General features: G+C 36.9%; 1 protein-coding gene across 1 annotated transcript; it reads right to left on the bottom strand.

The window, feature by feature from the left end:
- Window positions 1-4,612: 4,612 nt before the first annotated feature.
- LOC575739 (short-chain dehydrogenase/reductase family 42E member 1) lies at window positions 4,613-19,121 on the bottom strand. The gene is made up of 11 exons (XM_030984744.1): window positions 18,993-19,121; window positions 13,252-13,420; window positions 12,425-12,520; window positions 12,046-12,106; window positions 10,728-10,843; window positions 10,225-10,300; window positions 9,578-9,660; window positions 8,601-8,738; window positions 7,508-7,637; window positions 6,140-6,213; window positions 4,613-5,258 (listed from the first exon to the last, which is right to left on the bottom strand). The coding sequence occupies exons 1-11, from the start codon at window positions 19,043-19,045 to the stop codon at window positions 5,097-5,099; spliced, it is 1,158 nt and encodes a 385-aa protein (XP_030840604.1). The 5' UTR covers window positions 19,046-19,121; the 3' UTR covers window positions 4,613-5,096.
- Window positions 19,122-25,409: the final 6,288 nt, after the last annotated feature.

Below are 25,409 nucleotides of genomic sequence, written 5' to 3'. Positions count from 1 at the left end.
TGTGCAATTCTCTTACACAGTACTATACTGTCCTTTGGCTAGACATTAATCCACATTTGCCACTCCATACCCAGGAGAGAAATGGGGACTTGGTAAGCATGGATAAAGCCTTTGCGATAGAAATTGCCATATATGGTGACCATATGGTAAAAATACTCTCCAGGGCTTTTTTTCTTTGGACGCCCTCCAACATTTTTTTTGAATCTGAACAAACTGCACAGTTTTGGTTTCGTGTGGTGCTCAGATTGCTCTTGGCACCCATTTGTTCCTGGGTGATTTTATGCCTGTGTAACACCCCTTGCACAATCGCTTGGGATGGATGTCGGGCTCGACTGAAACAAGCCCACTTTAATTCAAATGAAATAATCACCTATGTTAAATGATGTAGGGTGTTTGGAGAGCATTTGGCCACAAAGCCTACAAAGCTTTGCCAAATGTGTTAAATGCTCATCCAACTATTACATACCGTACATTACATTGATCATCAACGTATGGGGGGATTCCTTAATAATAAGGGCATTTTCTAGAGTTTTGTTGCTCATGGACCCTATGAAGTCAGTTTTGTTCTTTCGCACCTGACTGAAGACCCTTTCATATTCAGCATTGGTATGGGGTATGGTTAGAATCCCAAGCATTACTCTTGCAAGTCTGTCATAGCACAGTTCACCAGAAGCATTCTTCTCTGTCATCATACTTGTCCACTGCTTCTCAGCGACATACCTTGGAAAATGTATAATGTTTACTCTTTCCTGATGATGTAATGAAGTCCCCTTTGGCGCTCCATCTTATTCACAACGATTTCCTGTTTGTAACCAACAACACAACACGGTGGATTCAACTCTAGCGCATGCATGTACCGAATTTCCGTTGGCGCGCACATTGGATTTTTAGCTTAGGGCCCCCCCCCCCTAAGAAATCCCCGATCGTGCCTGCCTTGAAATGCTAGAGCGCCGTATTGGCAGCCGTGCTAAAGCCAGGGTAATAATCAAGAGCGCCAGGAGTGTCAAATCTGACATGTATGAGCGCTATACAAGCACCCACTATTATTATTATTATTATTATGGGTAATTTTGTACCGAGGGTGGGAAATTTGTAACAATTACAATTTTTTTGTAACAGTTGGCAGCTATTTATTATGCTTATAAATGTCATCAAATATAACATTATGATATTATATATATTTTGTATAATGCCATAAAGTATAAAATGCTCAATCATGAAAATAAAATGCTGTAGTGAAGGCATAGTATCTGAACGAGGCTTTAGTGTTAAAACAATGAATTGTGATATAGCCCAGTATACCGGTATGTATTCTAATAACACATTTTATTTATGCTTATGATTGCTTAACTTTAAGTATTATAAATGTATGTATATTCTATGCCCACCCTATCATTTTCATGACATTGGTATTCAATATTTACTTCCAACTTTTGTAATGTTGTCAAACTTTGTACTAATTTTTTCGGAATTCTGTATTACTAAATGTATGTGTGTGATTCCATTTTATGGTGCTAATTTGGACAAGAGGAAGTACTATTTTGTTATAATGAAGAAAAAAATTATGATAATAAAAAAAGAAGATACTCAAAGTTGAATGTAAATGTTTGTGTATGTTTTGTCAAGTTAATTGGGGGGGGGGGGGGGGGAGGATAGTTGAAGGATGATAATGAAAATAACAATATGCAATTTGTATGCTAACATTATTGGGTGGTATTCTCATAAGTTAAGCCGGGACTAAGTCCAGACTAAACAAGAATTTTAGTTCACACTTCTATAGAATGCTAGGTTTTATCTTCCTCCTTCAATATTCATGACAAAGATAATCTACCAAAGACTTGGTTGAAATTCAGTTCATACTCATATTATCTTTTTCTTCCCATTTCATTGCAAACTTAATTTTTTAGAAAATTTTCATTGAAGGATTAAAACAATCTGTACAGGGTAAATGAGTTGGCAACAGGCACTCCATAAAAGTGTGGACTAACTTAGTACGCGCTACCGGAATACCACCCATTGTATCAATAAACGTTGCAAGATGACTTTCAAAAATACTTTTACAAACTGGAGATATAATTTCATGTATAAAAATGATTTATTTGCACAATAATGTCACATAATTGCAATTATCACTGGAAAGATGCTATAATTATCAGTTGCTTCAGAGAGCACACAAAATACAATGTCTTTAGTCCACAAACCTGTTCACAAACCTGTTGTCACATTATAACTTCTAAATCATATACAAAAATGAAATTTCAAATACATTTAATCTAATAACATAATTTCAAAGAAACACATTGTAGGCCTTATTTTAGGTAGAGTACAAATATGTACAGTACGTGACAAGAGTATTAACTTTTTCTGTCATGAAACAGGCCTGAATCAAACTAGTTTATAACTGCTGGGGCAAAATGATTACAGCTGCCTTTTAAAAAAACTTTTAAAAAAACTACCTTGTTGACCCGACAATGATTTTTAGAGAGAAAGACGTAGTCATTCTTGGTCCCAATACTTCACACTCTTAAAAACTCAAAAGTCCTGGACAGGACTTACAGTACCAGCATCACACAAAGATCCTAAGTCGAACTTAACTCTGAGTTGGACTTAAAAATGATGGAGAGCCATTTGTAGCTTTCAAATTCAATAGTGAAAATTCAATTTTTTTTTTTACTTTTTATAAATTCCACATCAAGACCATGAAATCTCCTTGATAATAGAAATTGTGAATGATTTAAATTAACATTTTATGCCTTTTAAAATAACTTTTACAAAACATTTTCATAGATGCTAACGCCTTTCCATAATTGTTAAGTTTAACTTAGAGATAAGTTCAACTTAGGATCTTTGTGAAACACCCCTCTGGTCTGCCATGGGGTCCAGGAAGGGCCTTTGCGTTTTACACAACAGCCTGGGGAATCTTTGATAACAATTTTGCTTTAGAAGAGTGGAGTCTAACTCATCTGTTTAATTGATTTATTTTTTTCCAATTGTAAATGAATGTATAAATTTTGTTTGTTTCCAATTTCAAATTGCAGTCGGTAATACTGTTATTGCAGTTTTATATCATACTATCAGCATACGGAAAGAAAGTTAGAAACCCAGCTACTATATTTCATGTTCCATAAACATGTTTGGGGGGTGATTTATTATTTCATTGCACTCTGCTCATACATTTAAATTAGACTCTTGCGTCACATGTTTATATGAAGCAGAGATGAATGTTCCCTAGGCTGTTGTGTAAAATGGAAACGCGCATCCAGGTAACAAAAAAAAGACATGAATTATATAATGAGATAAGAATTCGTCACTGAACACGAATGAGGTATTTTAAGGATATCATATGGAGAGATGAAGAGAGAGAGAGAGAGAGATGGCAGTAGATAGATATAGAGAAAAAGAGAGAGGGAGACAGGGCATATAGTCATGTTAAAAATACATGAGCTGGAGAGAGGGATAAAAGAGGAATCAGAATTACATATAATTAAACATTACCTCACATGAATAATAATTATCAGATAAATAGGATTCAGATTATACAAGTCTCTTCATAGTAAGAGAATAACTATACATCTGGACCCTGTCTAACAAAGAGTTACGATCAATCGCAAGTCCTCCAATCAATAGCAAGTTTGCAGTCTCCTATCTCTCAATATGTACATAGTCGCAAATAAGTTGCGATTAATATCAACTCTTTGTATTAGACAGGGCCCAGTTCATTACATGAATACTTCAATACACTTCACAATATTATCATCAGTACCCCATGGTCACAGAGTACACGGATACTTGCACAGAATATGAAATATCATAATTTAATTAAATTCTCAAGTCTCAAAATAACTTTACTAGTAAAATGCATAAATATCAATAATACTGAGGGCTAAAGTACATGTAGCTGACTTTCTTCAATACTGACTACCCACAGAGCCACAAATAATTTAATTCTCTTTTAGTTCACTGAACGCACTATTTGAAGGAAACATTGATCACACACACGACATAATGATTAATTTTACATTTGCATTTAACAGAATACATAAAATAGAACTACACGTGCATGTATCACCTTTTCGACCAGCCGCCTAAAATAGACAACTACTGTAATGCAGGTACATTAAACTATCTTTATGTATTTTCTATGCTGTATTTTGATGTTTGGGGGGGGGGGGCGTTTTTGTATGTTCTCCTCTATAGTATTATGCTCTTGGGGGAGGGGTCATTAGCAGGTTGTAGTTGTTGCAAGATTGGACAAAATTCTGAGAGGCATAATCAGAATTGATAACTATAATGAGCGCAGAAGCCCCCCCCCCCCCCCCCCCTAATTGGCAACTGCGTAACGTATCTTACGAGGTCCACTTCCATTTGCCCTGTACTAAAAAAAAAATTACATTCATATTTTCCCTTAAGAAAATTGTCAATCACATTCACCCTAAATATAATTATTGCAAAAATGTTCTTATCCGACACCTGTATGAAACAAATCTTTTCCATCATTCCATGAATTTCCATGGAAAGCCTTGGCATGGGATTGGTCTTGTTGGTGTAACCAGGGAGGTGTGTGCCAGAGTTGGGAAAAGAAAAATAGATCCTGACAAAAACTCAATATTTTAGGATAATCCGATTATTGTGCATGTTTTAATGTCCCCATCACTTAATCCATGATTTACAATCTTCGATAACTGTAAGTTTACTACTGCATGCTTTTGCATGTTTTTTTTGTTTTTGCAGTTGAACAAAAGTATGAATTACAAAAGTTTGTGTTCGCTTGTTCAACTCATTAAACATTCAACTATTGATGAGAAATCATTGAAAGGGCAGCGAACATTTGCAGAGATACCATTTTCTGATGTAGGAATTCTAAACCCTGATTATCCATGCGCTCTTTTATCTCATCACCTGTTCAACAGTTGCAGATTAGCGCATAACTTTTCGGCAGCTTAGAGCATGGGGTCAAAGGAGAGCGACTTGATTCCACTCCTTCTCTAACACCTCCCTGGTGTAACTAGGGTTCAAGGTTCAACACTCCATGCATATATATCACCCAGCTAGAGGTAGAAGAGACATTAACAGCATCACAAATAGTACAGCGAGAATCACGGTAAAAAGAACGCGCCGATCGACGATGACTTCTTCCGATGGCCGCGCTCGAGGAAGTACTGGACCATATCGGTGAGATCTCGCTCAACAGGTTCGTACCCAAGCTGCTTCTTGGCCTTCTCTATACTGAAATGATGAGTGACTGCAACCTGGAACAGCTGTTGGAAGTAAAAATGAAAAATATTGAAAAAGTTAAGTTCTGTTCATGCAGTTGCATTGTGATAGAAAGTGTCTGGAAGCAATAGGGGAAAGGCTGATGATGAAGTACATTAAGAACTGGGGGGTGTTTCACAAAGACTAAGATCGACTTTACGTTGGACTTAACTACGGCAGGCTTTTCATGCCTCTGGTTACTCTCACCATTATGATCTTCAGATTATATTTTTGCCTTCAATAATGATTTATCAAAAAATGTAAATTCTGTCTATTTGTGACCATGATCTGTACGTCCCAAGAGGGACCATTGTCAGTAAAATTGTGAGAGCAAATAGTGGCATGAACAGCGTGCCATAGTTAAGTCCAACTTAAAGTCGATCTTAGTCTTTGTGAAACAGCCCCCCCCCCCCCCCCCCCCCCCCGATGTAGATTGTGAACTTTGAAAATGATCAAAATGGAAAGATATAGACTCTCATCTTGCTGGAAATCACATGCAATGCACACAGAAACATAAACAACAGGGTAGCCATTTGGGGAGCGAGTTGGGAACGATTTATGGTTACAGTTATCATTATCAGCAAGGTATGACCTAGGCTTTACATCTGTATCCCTATACAAATACCTGGACGTCTCAAAAAAAAAAAAAAACATTTTTGGCAGTAACTATAGTCAAACCTGCTTTGGCGACCACCTGTATAGAAAGAACACCTTTGTTATTTCCCTTGAATCTGGTTTCTCATTGAAACCTGTACTAAAGGAACCTGTACATAAAGACCACCTGCCTATAAAATCCACTTTTCATGTTTCTCTAGTAAAGCAGTCTTTATATACAGATTTCACCATTTCGAGAAAAAAATTACAAATAAGTGGAAGTTTCTCTTACCTCTGTTCTCACCATCAAGGGCTGGAAATTGATGACTGGTTTTAGGATTGTGTGTAACCACTCACTAAGCAGAGCTACATGATAAAACAAAAAGGAAAAGAAAAGTAAATACCTAAATATTCATGCCACTTCCGAAAAAGAAGTTCTAACTTTTCTATCATTGTGTGTACAAATCAATGTAGTTTTTGTTTTTTATAAGGGCGACACTTGCAAATCAAAAGAAATTGATAGAACGACTGACATGCAAGACTTGGATTTCAGCTGGAGTGGGGAAAATTTGAGTCAATGTGGACATACTCTATCAGATCCTGTAGCAGTTGTATTAAAACTAGGGTACATGTATGTTTAGAAAAGGTAGACTTGTACCATAAATTACATATATTGGTAGCTTAATAGATATCTAACACTTTGGATACTGACAAATTCAACGCTCATAGAATATCTCACTGTGCATCAGTACAATACACATGGGTTCAGTGTTAGAAACAGAGTTAAAGGGAGAGTCAGGATCTGGCTTATGATTAGGGCCAAGTTAAGGTTAGGCCCTAGGGCCAGTTCTACGGTAAAAGTTAGGGTTACGATAAGGATTAGAATTAGGCCTGGGTTAGGGTCAGTGTCAGATTTATCTTAAGGGTAATAGGGTAAGGGTTAAGTTCAAGATTAGGATTACGGTTGGAATTAATGTTAAGGTTAGGGTCTTGGGTGTGGTCACTCGGGGGTCAGGTTACTTGTTGTGTGGTGGGATATTCTTCAGTTGTTTCCAAACAATCATTAACATCATAATTCACATCATCACAGGACAGTTTAATTCACTATGAACACTCATCTACTATGTACATGAACCACACAGGGACAATAAGGGATGGATAACGATAACCTAGACCGGTTATAAGCGGACGGAGGAACTCAAACTCACCTACTATGTACATGAACCACACAGGGACAATAAGAGATGGATAACGATAACCGAGACCGGTTATAAGCGGACGGAGGAACTCAAACTCACCTACAATGTACATGAACCATACAGGGACAATCAGAGATGGATAACGATAACCTAGACCGGTTATAAGCGGAACGGAGGAACTCAAACTCACCTACAATGTACATGAACCATACAGGGACAATCAGAGATGGATAACGATAACCTAGACCGGTTATAAGCGGACGGAGGAACTCAAACTCACCTACAATGTACATGAACCATACAGGGACAATCAGAGATGGATAACGATAACCTAGACCGGTTATAAGCGGACGGAGGAACTCAAACTCACCTACAATGTACATGAACCATACAGGGACAATCAGAGATGGATAACGATAACCTAGACCGGTTATAAGCGGAACGGAGGAACTCAAACTCACCTACTATGTACATGAACCATACAGGAACAATGAGGGATGGATAACGATAACCTAGACCGGTTATAAGCGGACGGAGGAACTCAAACTGGTTTACAGGAGCCTTGTCAGCTATGAAGTACACCTGACCTGCCTGAAAGGAAAGATACAAACATGATTTAAACATGATTGCCAAGAGGAATTTTCAAGTTCACATCATACATGGCATTACATGTACAAGCAATATACAGGTACATGATCAATGTATTGTACCAGAGAATGTACATGGTAAAGTCAATGCAAAGTGATTCTCTCTTTCTTACATGCTCTTTTTCTTACATGCTCTTTTTCTTACATGCTCTTTCTCTCTCTCTCTCTCTCTCCCCCCCCCCCCCCCCCCAATCCTTTTTCTTTTTTTCCCACTATTCCTCCTACTATCCCCTCCTTTTTAATTTATTTTACTTTCATGCATTATTACCTTACTCTCTCATTAAAACGTTTGACACTTACTTAACTGTATCTAGGCTCAATGAAAAGACTAGCATGCTTGCATGGTGGCATACGGTATTCTTTCAATATCATCAATTAAAGAGCATAAAGTAAATTTCTTAAGTATATATAAATATTCTCAGAACTTTCATTCTTTAGGATATAATTGGCCATTAGCCATAATACGTCATACACAATCTTTCCCTTGTTACCTTTTCTGAACAAAAGTTATATACATCTACAATGATGGCCGATGCTTGTTCTTTTTCTTTTGATAAACAAAACTTAAATGTTACACTAGTCCACCTGGCCAACTAGGATTTATAGTTGCTGGCCTCTGTGTAGCAGAAGTAGAGTTAAGTCTCATTCACATATGATGCAGAAAACTGCTGCAGTTTTTTTTAAATGATGAAAATCAGCATAATGCACTTTAATAACATTTCTGCCTCCTATAGCACTCAGATTAGTGAGCACGCAAAGGGCCTTTGTTGTGCGCAGGTTTCTATTTTTCCCATCCCCACTTGTAATTCATTCACACGTTAAAAAAGAAGAAGATGCCAATGTAAACTACTGCGGTTCCTGCACAATGGGGTCTTTAACAGCAATGTGTAGAGGTGGACCAACTTACTGCTATGTGTTCTTTGTGACTCGATAACCCTTCAGCTGCTAGTATATGACCATTCACCAGGTTGTCGACGTGAACCCATGGAACCTTGATGTGGGAACTGCCTATCTTCATACATAAAAGACCCTGCTCCATATTCTTCTGCAAAAAACAAGAACATTTATTTATATTTTAATTGTTTATTAGTCTTGTTTTAGTAGGGTGGCTCCATCAGTAGTTAAATACTGTTTTCCATGGAGGCCCTACAACATAAATACAAAATTTACAAACATATTGATGTAAACAATGCATTTCAAAGACAGAGCAGCTACTTCCATAAGAACACCCCTGTGTCGTAAAGTGCTCTGGACTTTATTGTGTGTAAGATATAGGGGTTAGGGTTAGGGTTGCAATTAAATTCAACCTGAAGAGGGCCAGCGATGACGAAATTCACCCCCCCCCCCCAATGCGATTATATTTTTGTGCCACAAGCTTTCATGACTTTGTGGCCAAGAGTCTTACGCATCTTTTAATACCAAATTTATACACTTTTATCAAAATTTGAGGGTATCATGCATTGCCGAACAAGATGAAGGACATTACTCCGTATCAACACTCAATTCTACACACTGCAAAATTGTCAATTCACTTAGTGATAACTAAAAAAGAATGTGATATATCATCATCAATAGTGATCTGTCAGTTTATGACAGGTTCAGTGACCCATTCAAAATTCTACATAAAGTGTCTCTCCAAGTACCTCGGTCTTGAGCCATCCATTTCAGCATTTCATATCCTGTTCCTCCACATTATGTGAGATATACATATACATAAGAAATTTCATCAGCTTATTCATTAGCAGATGCTTTGACTGTTCTGAAGTGTTCAAAATTTGTGATCATTGCATGGCCAAGGTCCAGGGAAGTGGGCTGACTTTAATTTATCATTATTACTATCTGTTTACAAGATGAAAAGAAAAAATTAACAAAGTGAACACCTACCACTATCCTGGGGAAATGTCTCTGTTCCCCTGCACCATAGATAGCTACAGGTCTGATAACACACACATTCAGAATGCTCCCATCTAAAAACAGAGGATGAAAATATTAATAGGTAAGTTTCTTTCCTATTATACCCTATTCCTGTGAAATTTATCACAAAATATGATTTGAAAATCTTTGAATTGTTCCTTCAGGATGGGAACAAATCATGGAAAAAAGTGTCATGTGGAATGCAAATCTTAACCTATGATTTGTTTCATTTCAGACTAGAATTTTGTAATAACTTTACTTCAAATATTTCGCAGCTCCTATTCACCTTTGATGCTGTTTAACTACTTATGAGGTATTGCATTATTTCCATAAGTTTTTTTCTCAAAATTCCTACCGTAGCTCAATAACGAGGCTTATGCAAAAATACACAAATCTGTATTAATTATGATCATTATGCATTTAAAAAAAAAAAATCATATATGGTGCTTCGATTATAGAACCAATCCTCTCTATTTATATACTGTTTTGTCTATATAAACCTTTTGGCTATTGAAGTATCTCGTTCTCATAGCCTCTAATAAAGGAACTGTTTGGTTCCCATAAGCAATAGATTATGATAATTACAGTGTAATCGCTTCAAATAAATCCATTCTCACCTTTCGTTTCCCTGCCATTTGATTTCATTGCAAGCTGCTCGGCCATTGATTTTGTTCTTGAATAATCATCTTTGTGCTGTGCCAAAAAAAAGAGTAAATATAAATAACAGTAGAAGATAGAGAGCACTTGGAAAGTGAGAGAAGTTTTGGTAATGAACATGTCACTGCTACAGGTATTAAATGAATTTCTTTTTAATCAGTAGTCGTAGTAGTAGAAGCAGTAGTAGAAGAAGTAGTCGTAGTAGTAGTAATTTTAGTAGTAGTAGTAGTAGTAGTAGTAGTAGTAGGAGGAGGAGGAGGAGTAGTAGTAGTAGTAGATGTAGTAGACGTAGTAGCATCATCATCATCATCATCATCATCATCATCATCATCATCATCATCGTCATCCTAATCATTATGGTTGTTGAGGTCTAATGGATAAATCTGTGGAAAATGGTATGGGAGGACAGGACCAAGGTAATGAGGGGGGGGGGGGGGAGGGGGTGAAAGCATTATTTACTCACAGCAGACAGTGGAAGCAGTGGTAATGTCTCATCTCCATTCTCTATATCTTGCCCAGCAAAGACCACGTTGTGTGTACTTGTGTAAACTAGTCTTGGTACATTCTGCTTGATACAGGCTGAAATGGATAATCATGAAATAGAAATAACATTGAAACGGGTAATCATGAAATGGAGATTCGACTTGAATATCACCTCCGAAAATATAAAGCGTATAAATAAAGTATATAAAGTATATGCACATATATAAAGTGTATAAATCCCTATCTATTTTCCAAGTTGTAAGCCCCAAAGCTATACATGTGTATGTGGAAGAATTACAAAATTATTTCAAATAGTAACTTAAACAAGGGAAATGCTCTTGGCGGTCTCGCCTGCATTACGCAATTCGATATGATGAAAATTGAGGTTGTAACATTATTTATAGGCAGGGTGGCCCGTTATCAGGCCCCAAAAAATGAAATACTCTGAACATAATCAGCATTTTGAAGTGAATATTGACTAAGAATCATCAGAAAAATTATTTACTATTAATTGTACCACTATCGATAACTTGAATGAAATATGAACAAATTAACTTTAAAATTGTATTTATTAATTCAATTCATGAAAACATGATCAAAGTCTACTGACCTAAAATGACTTTTGACCTGGAATTTGTGTCATATGATTTGTGATACTTGATAACACTTGGGTACAAGTTTCATAGAATTTGAACAAACAATTTTGAAAATATGCTAAAAATTCAAAATCTTGATATTGATGCCACAACAAAGTCTAAGTTTGTTGACCTAAAATGACCTTTGACCTTAACTAAGTGACCTGAAATACTACTCACATGATTGGAGATACTTGATAACCCTATAGTCCAAGTTTCATTGACTAAGAACATATTCTTTCAAAATTATACCAAAAATTCTAAAACTGAACCTTAGGTAAAGTTTTTGATGTTGATGCCATCGCCTTCACCGGAAAAGCGGCGCCTACAGGTATGTCTCGCTTTTTGCTAGGCAGGCAAACAAATATGAACAGTGAAGTATTAGGAAAACTGATGCTTTTTCCTATATTTTGTTCAGAAACACTGCTGTTGCAAGAAACCATTATAAATCTGTCTTCATATGTACATCATACAGGAATGTGTATTCATTTTATAACAAATGTTTCAATGGGGGTGTTGGCAAACTCAGACATGACAAATTTGGGCATCAGACCAACAAAGAGGATTTGTAATTCATGCTTGTCCATTCCTCGAGGAAGTAAGTGTGACATAAACCAAATTAACATTTATCATTTATTTTCTTGCTGCACAAATCCGACTTACCCTCTACGATGTTTTCTGTTCCACCAACATTGATGCTTTCGATGAAGTCTGAGGCTTTCATCTAAGAGGAGAATACAATCAATTATAAATAATAATAAAGATTATGATGATAAAATGTCTTGTTTACCCAGGGTAGCCTCTTCAGTATTAATACTGTTCGCCTTTAAGGCGCGACAATCATATCATCGCTCCGGCTTTAGACGAGCTACCATTCAAGGAATTTCTTACTACCAGGTACCCAATTACTACACTTGGGTGGAGAGTGGCAAATATAGATTGATATCCTGCATCTTGCAAGCCTGATTCTGCCAAGTACAACCAATTTACTTGGGACAATTTTTTTTTTTTTTTGTATTTTGGTAGGGCCTGTAATACATACCATTTCCCTGCCAGACATCCCATAGGAAGCTATGTGGAAGACACAGTCTACACCTTCGCACAACTTATCAAGTAGTTCTCGATCCCTGATGTCACCCTACAAAAAAAATACAAAAATAAATTAACTATTGAATGCATGCATGTATGAACATCAGGGCCCTGTTTCACAAACTTGTTTAATAAATGCATGTATTTCAGTAGCTGATTTCAGCTATTGTGTCATTGATAATGAGTACTAGTATGCTGAAACAGGGCCCAGTACCATTCAAAACAAAAGAATGCCTCACCACTGATATAAATAATAATATTGGGTTCTTGTATAGCGCTCACATCTGTCAGCCTTGGCACTCCCGATTATTACCCTGCCAATACAAGTGGCTAAGGATATATGTCCTAAGTGATTCTGTACATTTTACATCTCAATTTGTAATGAAACAAAAATCAATTTTGTCAAGAATGTTCTCCCTCTCCTCAACCCACCCCCCCCCAAATCTTTCTATATTAGGCCTTTTTTTTAAAAATGTTGTATTGCCCTTTAGTTGCCAAAGCATGGGTCGGTCGGTCAGAAATCTTATTTTTTTTACTCCCTCTTTGGGCTGTTATTTCTCATTCTTTAGTGCTTTAATACATTTTTTTTTGTAAACGGTAAAAAAAAAAAAAAAAAATCAAAAAGAAGACCGTAGATTTCAAGATTTTTGGTCGGTCGCAAAAAGCAATACAACATCTTTTTTTAGGCCTTACTCTAACTTTCTCTCATTTATCTATCCATCTCCTTGTACATGATACATGTGTATCTACATGTACCTCTCTGAACCTTTGTCATATTACCTGAACAACCTTGATATCTGGGTCATAGTCTTCCAATGGTTTGGCCTTGTCAAACAGCGTGACCTTTGACCCCAGGAGATGCAGTGCCCTCCCAAGGTGAACGCCCACGAACCCAGCTCCCCCGGTCACCAGGACCTGATGACCCCGGAATGATTCCACTTTCAAGTTCCTGAAATAAACACACAGCCACAGGTTACAATACTGATGATACGGATATGATAAGGAGAAAGATTTATAAGGATAAGGATAAAGATTTATAAAATGGTCCTCATTGTTAATCCAATATTAATCCACTGTAAATTGCATAAAATGAAGTGTTGACCTTTAAAATCAGAGTGGGGTATTAATCTACAAGACCGCCAGCACCTAAAGGTTTGCTAGCTATTATAGGCTTGTGCTAGCCCACAATGTACAGTTTTGTATGTCATCACATCTACACTTATAGATTTTTAATGTGGCCATGAAGTTTAAGTGTTTCTTTACTTTTTCATACATACAGCAAGACTTCCTCCCTTCAAACCAAAACAACATATCAATCCTTTTTATGCATTTTTTTAAAAGTATGCTTGGTATAGTCCGACATAAAGATGAATATAGCCAACATGAGAAAGGGAACCTATACAACAAAGCACACTCTACCATATGGTACAGTACCATTTTACCTAACATCACTGCAAGTCTGCAATGCAATCAGACACTACTTTTCCTCATTCAACATATGTGTTTCTGTAAACTAAAATAAAAATTATTCTAAATTAGATCCAATTTGACATAGTTATAAAGCATTCAATACTAATTCTGTAATCACCTTACAAGGGTACACACATTTGAATATAGCCGAGATGGAAGATACCAAATACATTGCATTTCTCCTCATAATACATTAAAGCGATTAAATGTACAGATATGTAGTTTATTCTAATTTATTATCATCATCATTTCAATATATGTGATCCCCTAGCGAGTATTATCATGCATTACAATCTGCCATGAAATGATGACACTTGCCCATTGAAATTTGGATTTCAAAATTTTATTTAACATGTTTTTTTTTGTGGAGAAATAAGTCCATATGGACACCTGCTCATGCTAAATGACAGTAAATGTGAATAAAAATTCGACCACCTGGTAATATTATTTCTCCAAACCTGTAGAAATAGTACAGGCGGTTTTAAAAACAAACACATATACACCTGCAATTCAGGAGTGCTGAACCACCACCTGAAACTGTTGAGGGCGGGTGCATAATAGGTACACTTGAAGCCACTCTCTTTTTGTAGTGTCTAGCATCAGTTATCTTTTTTCCACATAAGCAGGCTGATACAAGCTTAATACAAGCTTCATATATGTAATGTTTTTGTGATACATCCAGGGCTCGAATTACCCACCGGCAATCGGCAATTTGCTGCCATGCCCCTCTCACTGGCCGGAATGCCCTTTTCAAAATCAAACCGCTTACGGCCACAATATTTAAATCCACAAAAGTTTTGCCGACATTATAGTCATCATAAGTCAACCCCGACTTGTAATGTTCAAAAAGACTTCGTTGCCCCAACTGAGATCTAAAAACATTATTAATCGGCAAGGTTTTGTTGCCCCTACGGAGCTCTAAAAACGATAATGATCGGCAGGGTTTTGTTGTCCCTACGGAGTTCTTAAAATGGTAATAATCGGCAAGGTTTTGTTGCCCCTATGGAGCTCTAAAAACATTAATGATCGGCAAGGTTTTGTTGCCCCTACGGAGCTCTAAAAATGATAATAATCGGTAAGGTTTTGTTGCCCCTACGGAGCTCTAAAAACAATAATACTCGGCAAGGGTTTTGTTGCCCATACGCAGCTCTAAAAACAATAATTATCGACAAGGTTTTGTTACCCCTACGATGCTCTAAAAACGATAATAATCGGCAAGGTTTTGTTTCCCGTACGGAGCTCTAAAAACATTAATGATCGGCAAGGTCTTGTTGCCCGTATGGAGCTTTAAAACAATAATTATCGGCAAGGTTTTGTTGCCCCTACGGAGCTCTAAAAACAATAATTATGGGCAAGGTTTTGTTGCCCCTACAGAGCTCTAAAAACAATAATAATCGGAAGGGTTTTGTTGCCCCTACGGAGCTCTAAAAATGATAATAATCGGCAAGGTTTTGTTGCCCCTACGAAGCTTTTAAAAACGATTATAATCGGCAAGGTTTTGTTGCCCCTACGGAGCTCTAAAAATGATAATAATCGGCAAGGTTTTGTTGCCCCTACGGAGCTCTAAAAACAATAATACTCGGCAAGGGTTTTGTTGCCCCTACGGAGCTCTAAAATGATAATAATCGGCCAGGTTTTGTTGCCCCTACGGAGCTCTAAAAACGATAATAATCGACAGGGTTGTGCTGCCCCTACGGAGCTCTAAAAACGATAATAATCGGCAAGGTTTTGTTGCCCCTACGGAGCTCTAAAAACGATAATAATCGGCAAGGTTTTGTTGCCCCTACGGAGATCTTAAAACAATAATTATCGGCGAGACTTCACTGCCACCATGGAACTCCTAAATTAATAACTATTGGCGGGACTTCATTGCCGATACGGAGATATGAAAGCATATCTTCATCGAAATGACTGAAACGTTTGGCACAAAAACCGTAATGACTCGGGCTTAGTTTTTCAATCCGTCTCCATCCTTTTTACTTGGACCAATCAATATCGGGAAGTTTTGTTTACCTATCGTTGGTTCAACATCTTTACTTCGCGTTGTGACCTTTTTTGGTGCGTTTTCAGAGTTTTTAATCAGTGAAAAACTTGAATTTTCCTCGGGAGGAGGGTCGGGAATTAAATCAGAAAACAATTAAAAGTTGAGATAATGGTACATCGAATCGTCTTCTTTCACATACGTTTTAATTAAAACGTCATAGCTTACGCGCTTCGCGCTGGAGGGTGGGAATTGATTTCAAAAAAGGATTAATCGTCGAGAACGGTACAACGTCTTCTGTATCTAATAATTTATTTAAAAAATACAAGCTTCCGCGCTTCCCGTGGAATTCAGGAAAGGATAGAGTCGAGAACGGTATCGAATCATCTTCTTTCTCTAAGAATTTATTAAAAACATCTAAGCTTCCACGCTTCCCGTGGAATTCAGAAAAGGATAAACAGATAAAACGAGTCGAGAACGGTACAACGAATCGTCTTCTTTATCTAATAATTCAATGAAACGTCATAGGGGGAAACTCCCCACCCCCTTCACCCACCCCACGGGCGGATCCAGCCGGCGGCAGGGGAGGGGACCAAAGAGGGGCCCCAGTGGGAGAATATTTAGTGGCGAAACAGCCTGCCTGTTAATAAGGGGGGGGGGGGAGGGGTGTAGTGAGCACTATTTTTTTTTTGCTCCCGAAAATTTGAAAATCGCGCCCGGCCGATATTTCGCTCAGTTGGGGGGGGGGGGGTTGTGAGCATTTTTTTTTGGGGGGGGGGTCCCCCCCCCCCCCATTAAAATGGCGTGAGGTGATTTTACACACAATTTCCACTTTGGCCTTAGTGCCCCTTATGATATAGATTTGTGCCCTCTCAAAAAAGTGGCCTTGACCCAAATTTGACGTAATTCGAGGCCTGTACATCCATACACAATGATCTGAAAATTGAATTACTGGCCTACATGTATATTACAAAACGGTAGCTGCACTCTTATAACTTCATATCTAAGTCTTTGTTTGTGTCCGATCTATTATAAAACCCATGGATTCAAACTTAATACATGTAGAACTTACTCATTAAATCATCATTAAAAATCTAGTATGATGCAATGATATACATGTATATACTGTAGGGGAATAATCCAACATATTACATTTGTTTTTCAAGCAATCTGGGAAATGATACATGTAATTTTAAAGATAAAGTTGAGTTCTGGTCATGCGATTGCATTGTGAAAGAAACGGTGTGGAATCGATCAGAAATAGTTGATCATGTAGCAATTAAGTACTGGTATGTACTGCAAGGTTCTGGAGTGATCGAAATGATAAAAAATTTGGCCCAGTCTTGGTAAAGTAACAAGCACTGTAGTCTACGCAGAAAGAAGTATATGGGACTACACATACATGTGGCATAACAATCAGGCATCATTTTTAAGCTGTTACTTGTCATATTTAGAATATTAAGGCATTTGAAGAGCAATGCTTTTGAGGGAACACTTTTTCTCTGATGTACAGTGAGTTTACGCACTCTCATTGGCCGATCCGCTCGACTCGAGTGGCTTCGAATTAAAGTGAGAGAGGGCCTACTCAACTTAAGCGCAACTTAAGTTCAATGGCAATGTCAATACGTAATATTACGTCACATCACAGATATTTTGACATGTCACGCTTTAAACAGGTGATGCACTTCACACATAACTGACGCACACATGAAGTTGCACACACAATAATTTTTAAATAGAAAAATTAACAAACATTTCAAAATAAACTTCCAGTTTGTACCTTAAATAGATCTATGATAAAAATCAGAATTCTTCAAACTTTAAAAATAGTTATGTAAGACTTAAACTTAAGTGAAATACTGAACCCTTTAAAGATGCTGAAAAATCGTAACAAATGTCTAGAGGGTTTGACTGAAATATCAATATCAAGGTCTATCATAGACAGCAATAACCATCTGATTTGGGTCATTTCTTTAATAAAACTGACATTTGTTGTCATTCCCCAATACAGATGGCAACCCAGAGATCTCGTACCGTGGGGGTAAATTAGAGCCACAGCGTAACAGCTTTTCGTTACCGACATTTCTCCCCCGATTTTCTTTATTTAGATCTAATTTCCTGATTTCTAAATCAGATGTAAATTAGGTCGGTCTATATATCTCCTAATTACAGTTTTCGAAATTTTCTAACCTATTATAGAATGTGAAATTTTCGGACTTACTTATATGAATTATCCAATTTGTTCCTCAGAACCGCGAAGCACTTACGTTCATGCATTCGAAATATTACCCGGCGGCCGATATATTTCCGGGTCCACCTACCAAAACATAGCCAATGGCCAATCAGAGCACTCGTTTCGTGGGAGTTCGTTGGTCAAGCCGGGCCGACTCTAGCTACGGTAGCTATTGGACGTTCGAAAAGAAAAAATTAATATTCATCAACTAAAACCAAGACGGATAATGTTGACGACGAGACTTTCTCGGATTAATCATTAATTTAGGATCTAAATGAGCAAGCTATCGTAAGTCAAATAAGCTATATATATGTTATTTTTAATTAGACTCTAATTATTGTCATATTGCAGCATGTGTGAGGATGTAAAGAGTGAAAATCTCGTAGCATATCTCATTCATCGCGGTCCTGCCGAACCGAACCATTGGTTCCGTACAGTCCCGATAGGCCATACTTCAGTCTCTATAATCGGAGGTCTAGTGGAGCCAGACGTAGTCTCAGTGGAACAACCGACGATTAGAGAGACTGAAGTTTTCGGTCTAGCCATCATAATGTTGGTAGATTCTAGATCTATCGACGAAAAGAAATAAAAAAATTGCAAGCTTGCTGCTCGCACAAATATGGTCTACGTTGTGTGAATGGAAGACAGCGTCACTAAAGTACAAATTTTTAGTGAAATCAGTTCAGTTTTGTACAGTCGCTTTGAAATATTGAGAAACAATAGAATAGTTTTTAATACACAACCATGATAGTAATATGCAGCTATACGGTAGTCTACGCCAACACCATTTTAAATGTGTCGGACTCAGACGAGCAAGTTGCATAACACACAACTCACCGAATCACGTCCCCAGCTCGTTGTCTATGGCGGATATTCGCAGACATTGTCATTCTTAGTTATAGTTTACCTATTAACTCAATAATTTATTTTTTACTGATCAGGCCGACTTAACGGGGAGATTTTATCTGACAAAGAAGATGCCGAAATTCAGGTCGGCTGGGTAACAATGGTGTCGCCGACGAAACAACCTCAAAGGAAAATCTCGCGTCATCACCCAACCTGTATCTTCATGCATTTTCCAGCAATTCAATTTAATTCAATTCATTTATTTTTTCCATTTTTAATTTTTCATATTTACAATGGTAGTACATTTTTACATATTCACATACTTATATAGTCTACATATTGATCAACTCTCTCTCTCTCTCTCTCTCCCTTCCCCTCTCCCTCTCTCGATCCTCTCTTTTTCTTTCCCTCTCTTTCGCTACTTGATGGATGAAGAAATGGAAATAAAAATGTAGATAATCGATAGACAAGTAAGTTAGTTTTTTATAGGATGTGTGAAATAAACTGAACTTGAACTTGAAGTATGGAACACTATAGGCGGACGTGAGAGGAAGAGAAAAAGAGGGAGCCGTATTGAAGGAGAGAGGAAAGAGAGTGAATATTATATAGGAAGCTATATGAAGTTTAATCTAAAGAAATAAAAATATATAGAGAGAAATTAGACAGGAAAATGTTAATGTATATAGAAACGAGCCATTTCAGTTGATATATGTTACATTACTTGATTCAGGGAGGATGAGGCAAAGCATGACACTGGGTAATGTTTCTCAGTCATATAAATGCCTTTTAACGTATAAAATTCGTTGTTATAAGCTTTCATCCCACATAATTTTTATATTAGATAGATGTGATAAAGTTAGACGCCAGGAGGCCTGACGAAGTTAACAGACCAACATTAAATGTGCCATATGTATTGTATTGTATCGTATTTATTAAACTTCATTTATGTACATCAATAATCTTGTTTGTAAACATAATTATATATCATATAAATTAATTTACAATGCAGTGTACATATAGCAAAGCAGAAGGAAAATTATATACAGCAGAAAAACTCTTTTTGTTTTCTTCTTGTAATAACATGACAAATAATGCATTCAGTAAAAAATATAATGTAATACATTCCGAAGATTCAGATATATAATACCTAATATATTAATCCATTATAACTCGTGCTATACAAAATAGGAAAATGAGGTGGCATGGAATGCCTAATGTAATAGTACCTATACATATTATATGCGACCTGCTGTAAAATTAAACAAAATATTACATAGTATCTATTACCCCTCACTGCAATTGTGTTTTTGGTGAACGAAGATAAAATATCTATTTTATCTTTATTGTCTAATATACAAAATTGAATATAATTAATTACGTAAGCATGAATGAAAAATAAATTGTTGTAGTGGATTAAAGTTCGATGGGGATGTAGGATCAAAAGTGTGAGTACTGAAACTGTATAAAGCTAATAAAATGGTCAGAAATGCTCTCTCCTTAATATTGTTACATTTCCGAATAAAAGAGGAGCAATGAATAAAAGCATTACGTTGCACATACAATAAAGTCATTATTTCACCCGTCTTATAATTAAATGTGTATTCCAAATGTCCTTGCTTACTAAATGCATCTGGTTTCTCCTTGCGATCCCCGATGTCATCATTACTAAAAGACTCGTTATTTAACTCGTTGTCAAATTCACTCTCAGAGCTCATAGAAGCACTCGCCGCGTCCATGAGAGCGATGATGAGAAGGAGCAAGGCGGTAATGGTCTTCGATGCCATGATGAGCTTAGCTTAAACGAAATGGAAAATGATTGTAATGAGCTCCAACTGTTAGTCTCAAGAATAATTATTTACAGTTGTCATAATGCAGGCGAAGTTTGATCATTCTATATGTTTAGATAAGAGTGTGTAACTTTTTAATCGTGAAAAATCACGGAGACCTGACGTAAATTACATTATTCTGTACACGTGTTCAAGTGCAAATGTTAAGTACTGGGACACGGGAATAAATAGGAACAACGAACTGAAAAGTGTTTTGAACAAAATAAATTGATATGTTTTAGCGATCGATTGAGCAGAACGATTCCATGCACGTCTTTCATTTAATCATAACCAAAATGAGGGTCTACATCATCCCCGGGAGGAGAGTATATTCAAATCATTTTCCCTCTCAATTTCGTTCATATTCATCCACCTTCGATCTGCAGTACTTAACTTTGATGTAACTGATCATGATGGGTAGGAGGATAGTTTGGTGCGGTATAGAACTTATAAGTGATAAAAATGTCAAAGGTTAAAATGTCAGAGGTAAAAAAAAAAAGTCAAATTTCAAGTGGGGTACAGAATTTATTCAAATAATTGATAAATTCATGGGTATTCTGACGGTACGTTTGATAATGATTATATAGGCGTGAAGTAAAGCTCGTAATAAAATTGTAAAGTACAGCTACGTCTCACGTTCCTAGACCATTTTCTTCACGCCTACATTTTCTGGAACACCCGTTGTCATGTCAGAGTTGAGAATTCTCGCACTTTATATATATATATATATATAAGCAAGTTTAGTGAAACTGCAATTTCTGACAGTACTCAACTGTAGGAGCAAATGTAGATATAGGAGTTGGAAGGTTACACTTTATTGGTACGAGTTATACAAACTGTTTCGCCAGAAGGCTCATCAGTAACTAAATACATAATACAATCATGGCGAAGTTAAAAACACTCATGTGCAGTATAACTGTCTGTATAACTCGTACCAATAAAGTGTAACCTTCCAACTCCTATATATATATATATATATAGATGTGATCAAACAGCAAGACTAAAAAAAAGGGGGAAAAGAAGGAAACTAAATGAACCACAACACCTACATCAACGACAACAGTTAGAAAACTATAACAATAAATTATAGGGAAGAAGTTCAATGTAACATGACATGTTGATTGAAATTACATTCACTAGTTACAATCATGTTCATTCAAGAACTCATTTCTACATATATTTTTTATTTTTGTTTTAATATATCAACGTAATGTGAAAAATATGTTACAATTATTACACACTTTGGGAAAAGATTTCCAAATTGTATGCCAGTAAAATAAAATAAGTTTCCGATTTTTCCAAGTCTGTCAGGTATTACAAATTTATTAAAAAAAAGAAGAAGATTATTTCTTGTATCATACTCACCGTATATAGCCAAGACTGCTAGAATTAAATAATTTCATGTTCAAAGAAACATATTTCATTTGATATACTTGATTTCCTGGTCATCCGTCTATCGAAGTTAAGCTAACCCAGCTTGATCAATGTTTTCTTTGAAAGGGAACGATACCATTACTGTGGTATACGCTTGTCTCGATTTACTGGACTATTTATTATTGTTATTTTAGTTTGCAGTAATAAATGAAGAAAAAAAAAAAAAAAAAACATCACACTGTATATACTGCACGCCATAGACTATGTATTTAACCTGCTCCTGAAATTTCTGATGCAAACATGATCCAGAGACTGGCAGAGCTGGACTCTTCTCAAGGTAAGGGGAATTGTGTTCAAGTATCAAATTAAAATTCTTCCTAGCAGATAAGTTCCGAGAGGATCATGAGCACTCAAATCACAGCCAGAATGAAAACGTTATCCGACAACAATATAAATTGTCGTCTTCACCACACATTTCCATTACAAATATTGGGATAGATTAAATGCATTAGGCGCCAGATGTGGGGGAAGGCAGGTGGGGCAGTCGCCCCCCCCCCCAAAAAAAAAACCGGAAAAAGTGGGGGGGGGGGGGGGGGGCAAAACGCATTTTCGCCCCCCCCCCCCCCGAAAAAAAAATCAGCAGTAAAGGAGTAAAAAATGGTTTGTATTTTGTATACAAAAAGAAAATCACATACAAATTATATTCCATTCAAAGAAAAGTAAAGTAAACGGGAATTAAATTTCCTAAGCATTCCGCATGCCCCTATATTTATCAATCGAAGATTTTATAATTATAGCTTTATTTCAAATTCGATACCAGTGATTTACAAATGTTGCTGAAATGACATGATTTTCCGGGATTTTTTTCTCATTTTTGTGTGGAAATTATACATTTTTATGCGTTTGTTGGAAAATTACATATTCCCAAATTTACAGTCAGCAAAAAAATATACTTATTTAGAAGCCTTCATGTCAGGGCCTGCAGAACGGTGGGACTCAGGGGCTCAAGCCCCCCCCCCCCCCCCCCCCCCCCACCCTCAATTTTTTTGAAAAATGTATGTTAAAGCAGGAAGCTGTAATGAATGGAGATCCCGTCCAAGAGGCCCCTTTGAAGTCATCCGTGGCACCGCGCGTCTTTTGTTTCCCCTACCGTAATCCCCTTAATCCCCCTCCAAAACCTTACAGCTCCCTACTAGCACTAAGTCCTCCCTTTCCACACACAGCCCAGCCCAGCGAGCACGGCGGCTTTTGCTTTGCCGGCCCGTACTTTGGGTGAATAGTGGTGCTAACTTGACAACTTCTAGCCCTAAATCAATAAATGCGCAAACATTATAACACAATTTAATTTAGTTATTTAGGAAGATAAACCTTTGGACTACCTTCCTAGCTATGTACAAATTTCGGAAATTTTCGGAAAATGTCAATAACTAGATGAGAAAATCATGATTATGAAAATCTTTCATTCGCTCTAACTCATGATTTCCTTGGTCGATTTCGTTGGTTAAAATGGCCATGTCTTCAGTAGAGCTATCCGAGAACGGAAAACGCATTTGATGACTAATAGAAAGTTGCATTGGTCATATGTTGTGAATTCTGCATTTTATATGTTATAGCTAAATACATCTTCCATGAACATGACTTAATTTGTCGGTGCCACGCATGGCTTCAAAGCCCGATGCTTGCATATTTTTGCAAACGAGTGAATAGAGAACTCAGGGAAGCAGATGGCGTTGCGTAACATTTCGTACTATTTGGAATGCCAGAGAGGGACTGTGCATTGATATGGACAGCTGTTGATGGAAATGATGGCTGGAGTGGGTTACATTTCTTTTTGTTAAGCCAGGTTAATCTTGAATAATTTTCCCTCGGAAAATTCTTTCGAGACGGTATCTCCATTCATTACAGCTTCCTGATTCAAGTCTCTCATGCAGTAGCCTAGCCCTTTTGGCAGCCAGTTTGAATGTTCATGGTCAAGGAAAGCCTTTTTACTTACGAAAGTTATATATTTGAACTTGCCATGCCAGGAAACATATTATTAGACACTAAAATCATTAGAATCGGACAATGTTAAATGTGTTGGTGAACTTGACCACCACGTACTGCACTCTAGAGTGCGTTGACCTTTCAACGTTTTTTTTTACCCTAGCGCCCTCATCAAAGATTGGAGGTATATCAAACTATACACTTTTTGAATCCTCATGACTAGACAAGTAATTTGATATGCATATCGACACGATTGGAATATATTTAAATTTTGACCCCTGTTTGACCTTTGTTGACCCCTCCCGGAAATTCCCGGGATTTTCAAGGGGGCAGCCCAAGTCAAAATTGTTAGGTATTCATCAGAGGACACAAAAACACTTTCAAACCTTTGTTCCCAGAGTTTGGTAACAGGATCTACAGGCTGATCTCCTACTATTATACAGAAAGTGAAATTATATAATATATAATTTGATTTGATTTTTTGTTTATTTCATAAACAAATCACACACGCACACACACACACACATACACAATACCACATGAAAACACAAGAAAAATTTGGTGAAACGATCCACTTTTATTACAATAGCCATTTCTTGTGAACAACAATAATGATATTTAAATGTTAGTACTCTTGTAATAAAATACAAATTTACAAGTATACTATCGGGTAGACTATAGAGTTTAATATACATACTACAAGACTAATAAATATGAAGTAAGCATTGTAATACTTTTTATTGGGGAAACCTTTTGTTACATCTACATACAAATAGCTGCTGACCATTCCCTTTTAAAAAATCCCAAATGGGATTTGTAGTTATCAAGCAATTTACTTTATAATCGCAAATATCATCTTAACTAGCATGCTTCCCTATGATCTACAAGTCCAGGTAGCATGTCACAGCATTAAGAAAATGACAGTCCAGGGGCATAGAACGTACATAAAGAGGATACATTTTGCTAAGATACCACAGACTGGCAAATTGTGTGGAGTATGAGTTACATGTACATACATGTGACAAAAGTCAACAGTGGTGGTCTACTAGTTGTCTATTAGACAACCAAAATAGGTAAAGGGTTAATTTATCAAAGTTTAGATTTCAACAGGTTGATGAGCACCAAGTCTCCTTGCACCCAATCGTTCGTTTGCTACTAAAAATTAAAACCTAATGTTGCATTGAGGCTTTTGTGCACAATCAGGTTTAACAGATGATGTTAGTCT

Source organism: Strongylocentrotus purpuratus, unplaced genomic scaffold, assembly GCF_000002235.5.
Source record: "Strongylocentrotus purpuratus isolate Spur 01 unplaced genomic scaffold, Spur_5.0 spur5_scaffold_14, whole genome shotgun sequence".
Lineage (NCBI taxonomy): Eukaryota > Metazoa > Echinodermata > Echinoidea > Camarodonta > Strongylocentrotidae > Strongylocentrotus > Strongylocentrotus purpuratus.
This window is presented reverse-complemented; position numbering and strand designations above follow the sequence as displayed.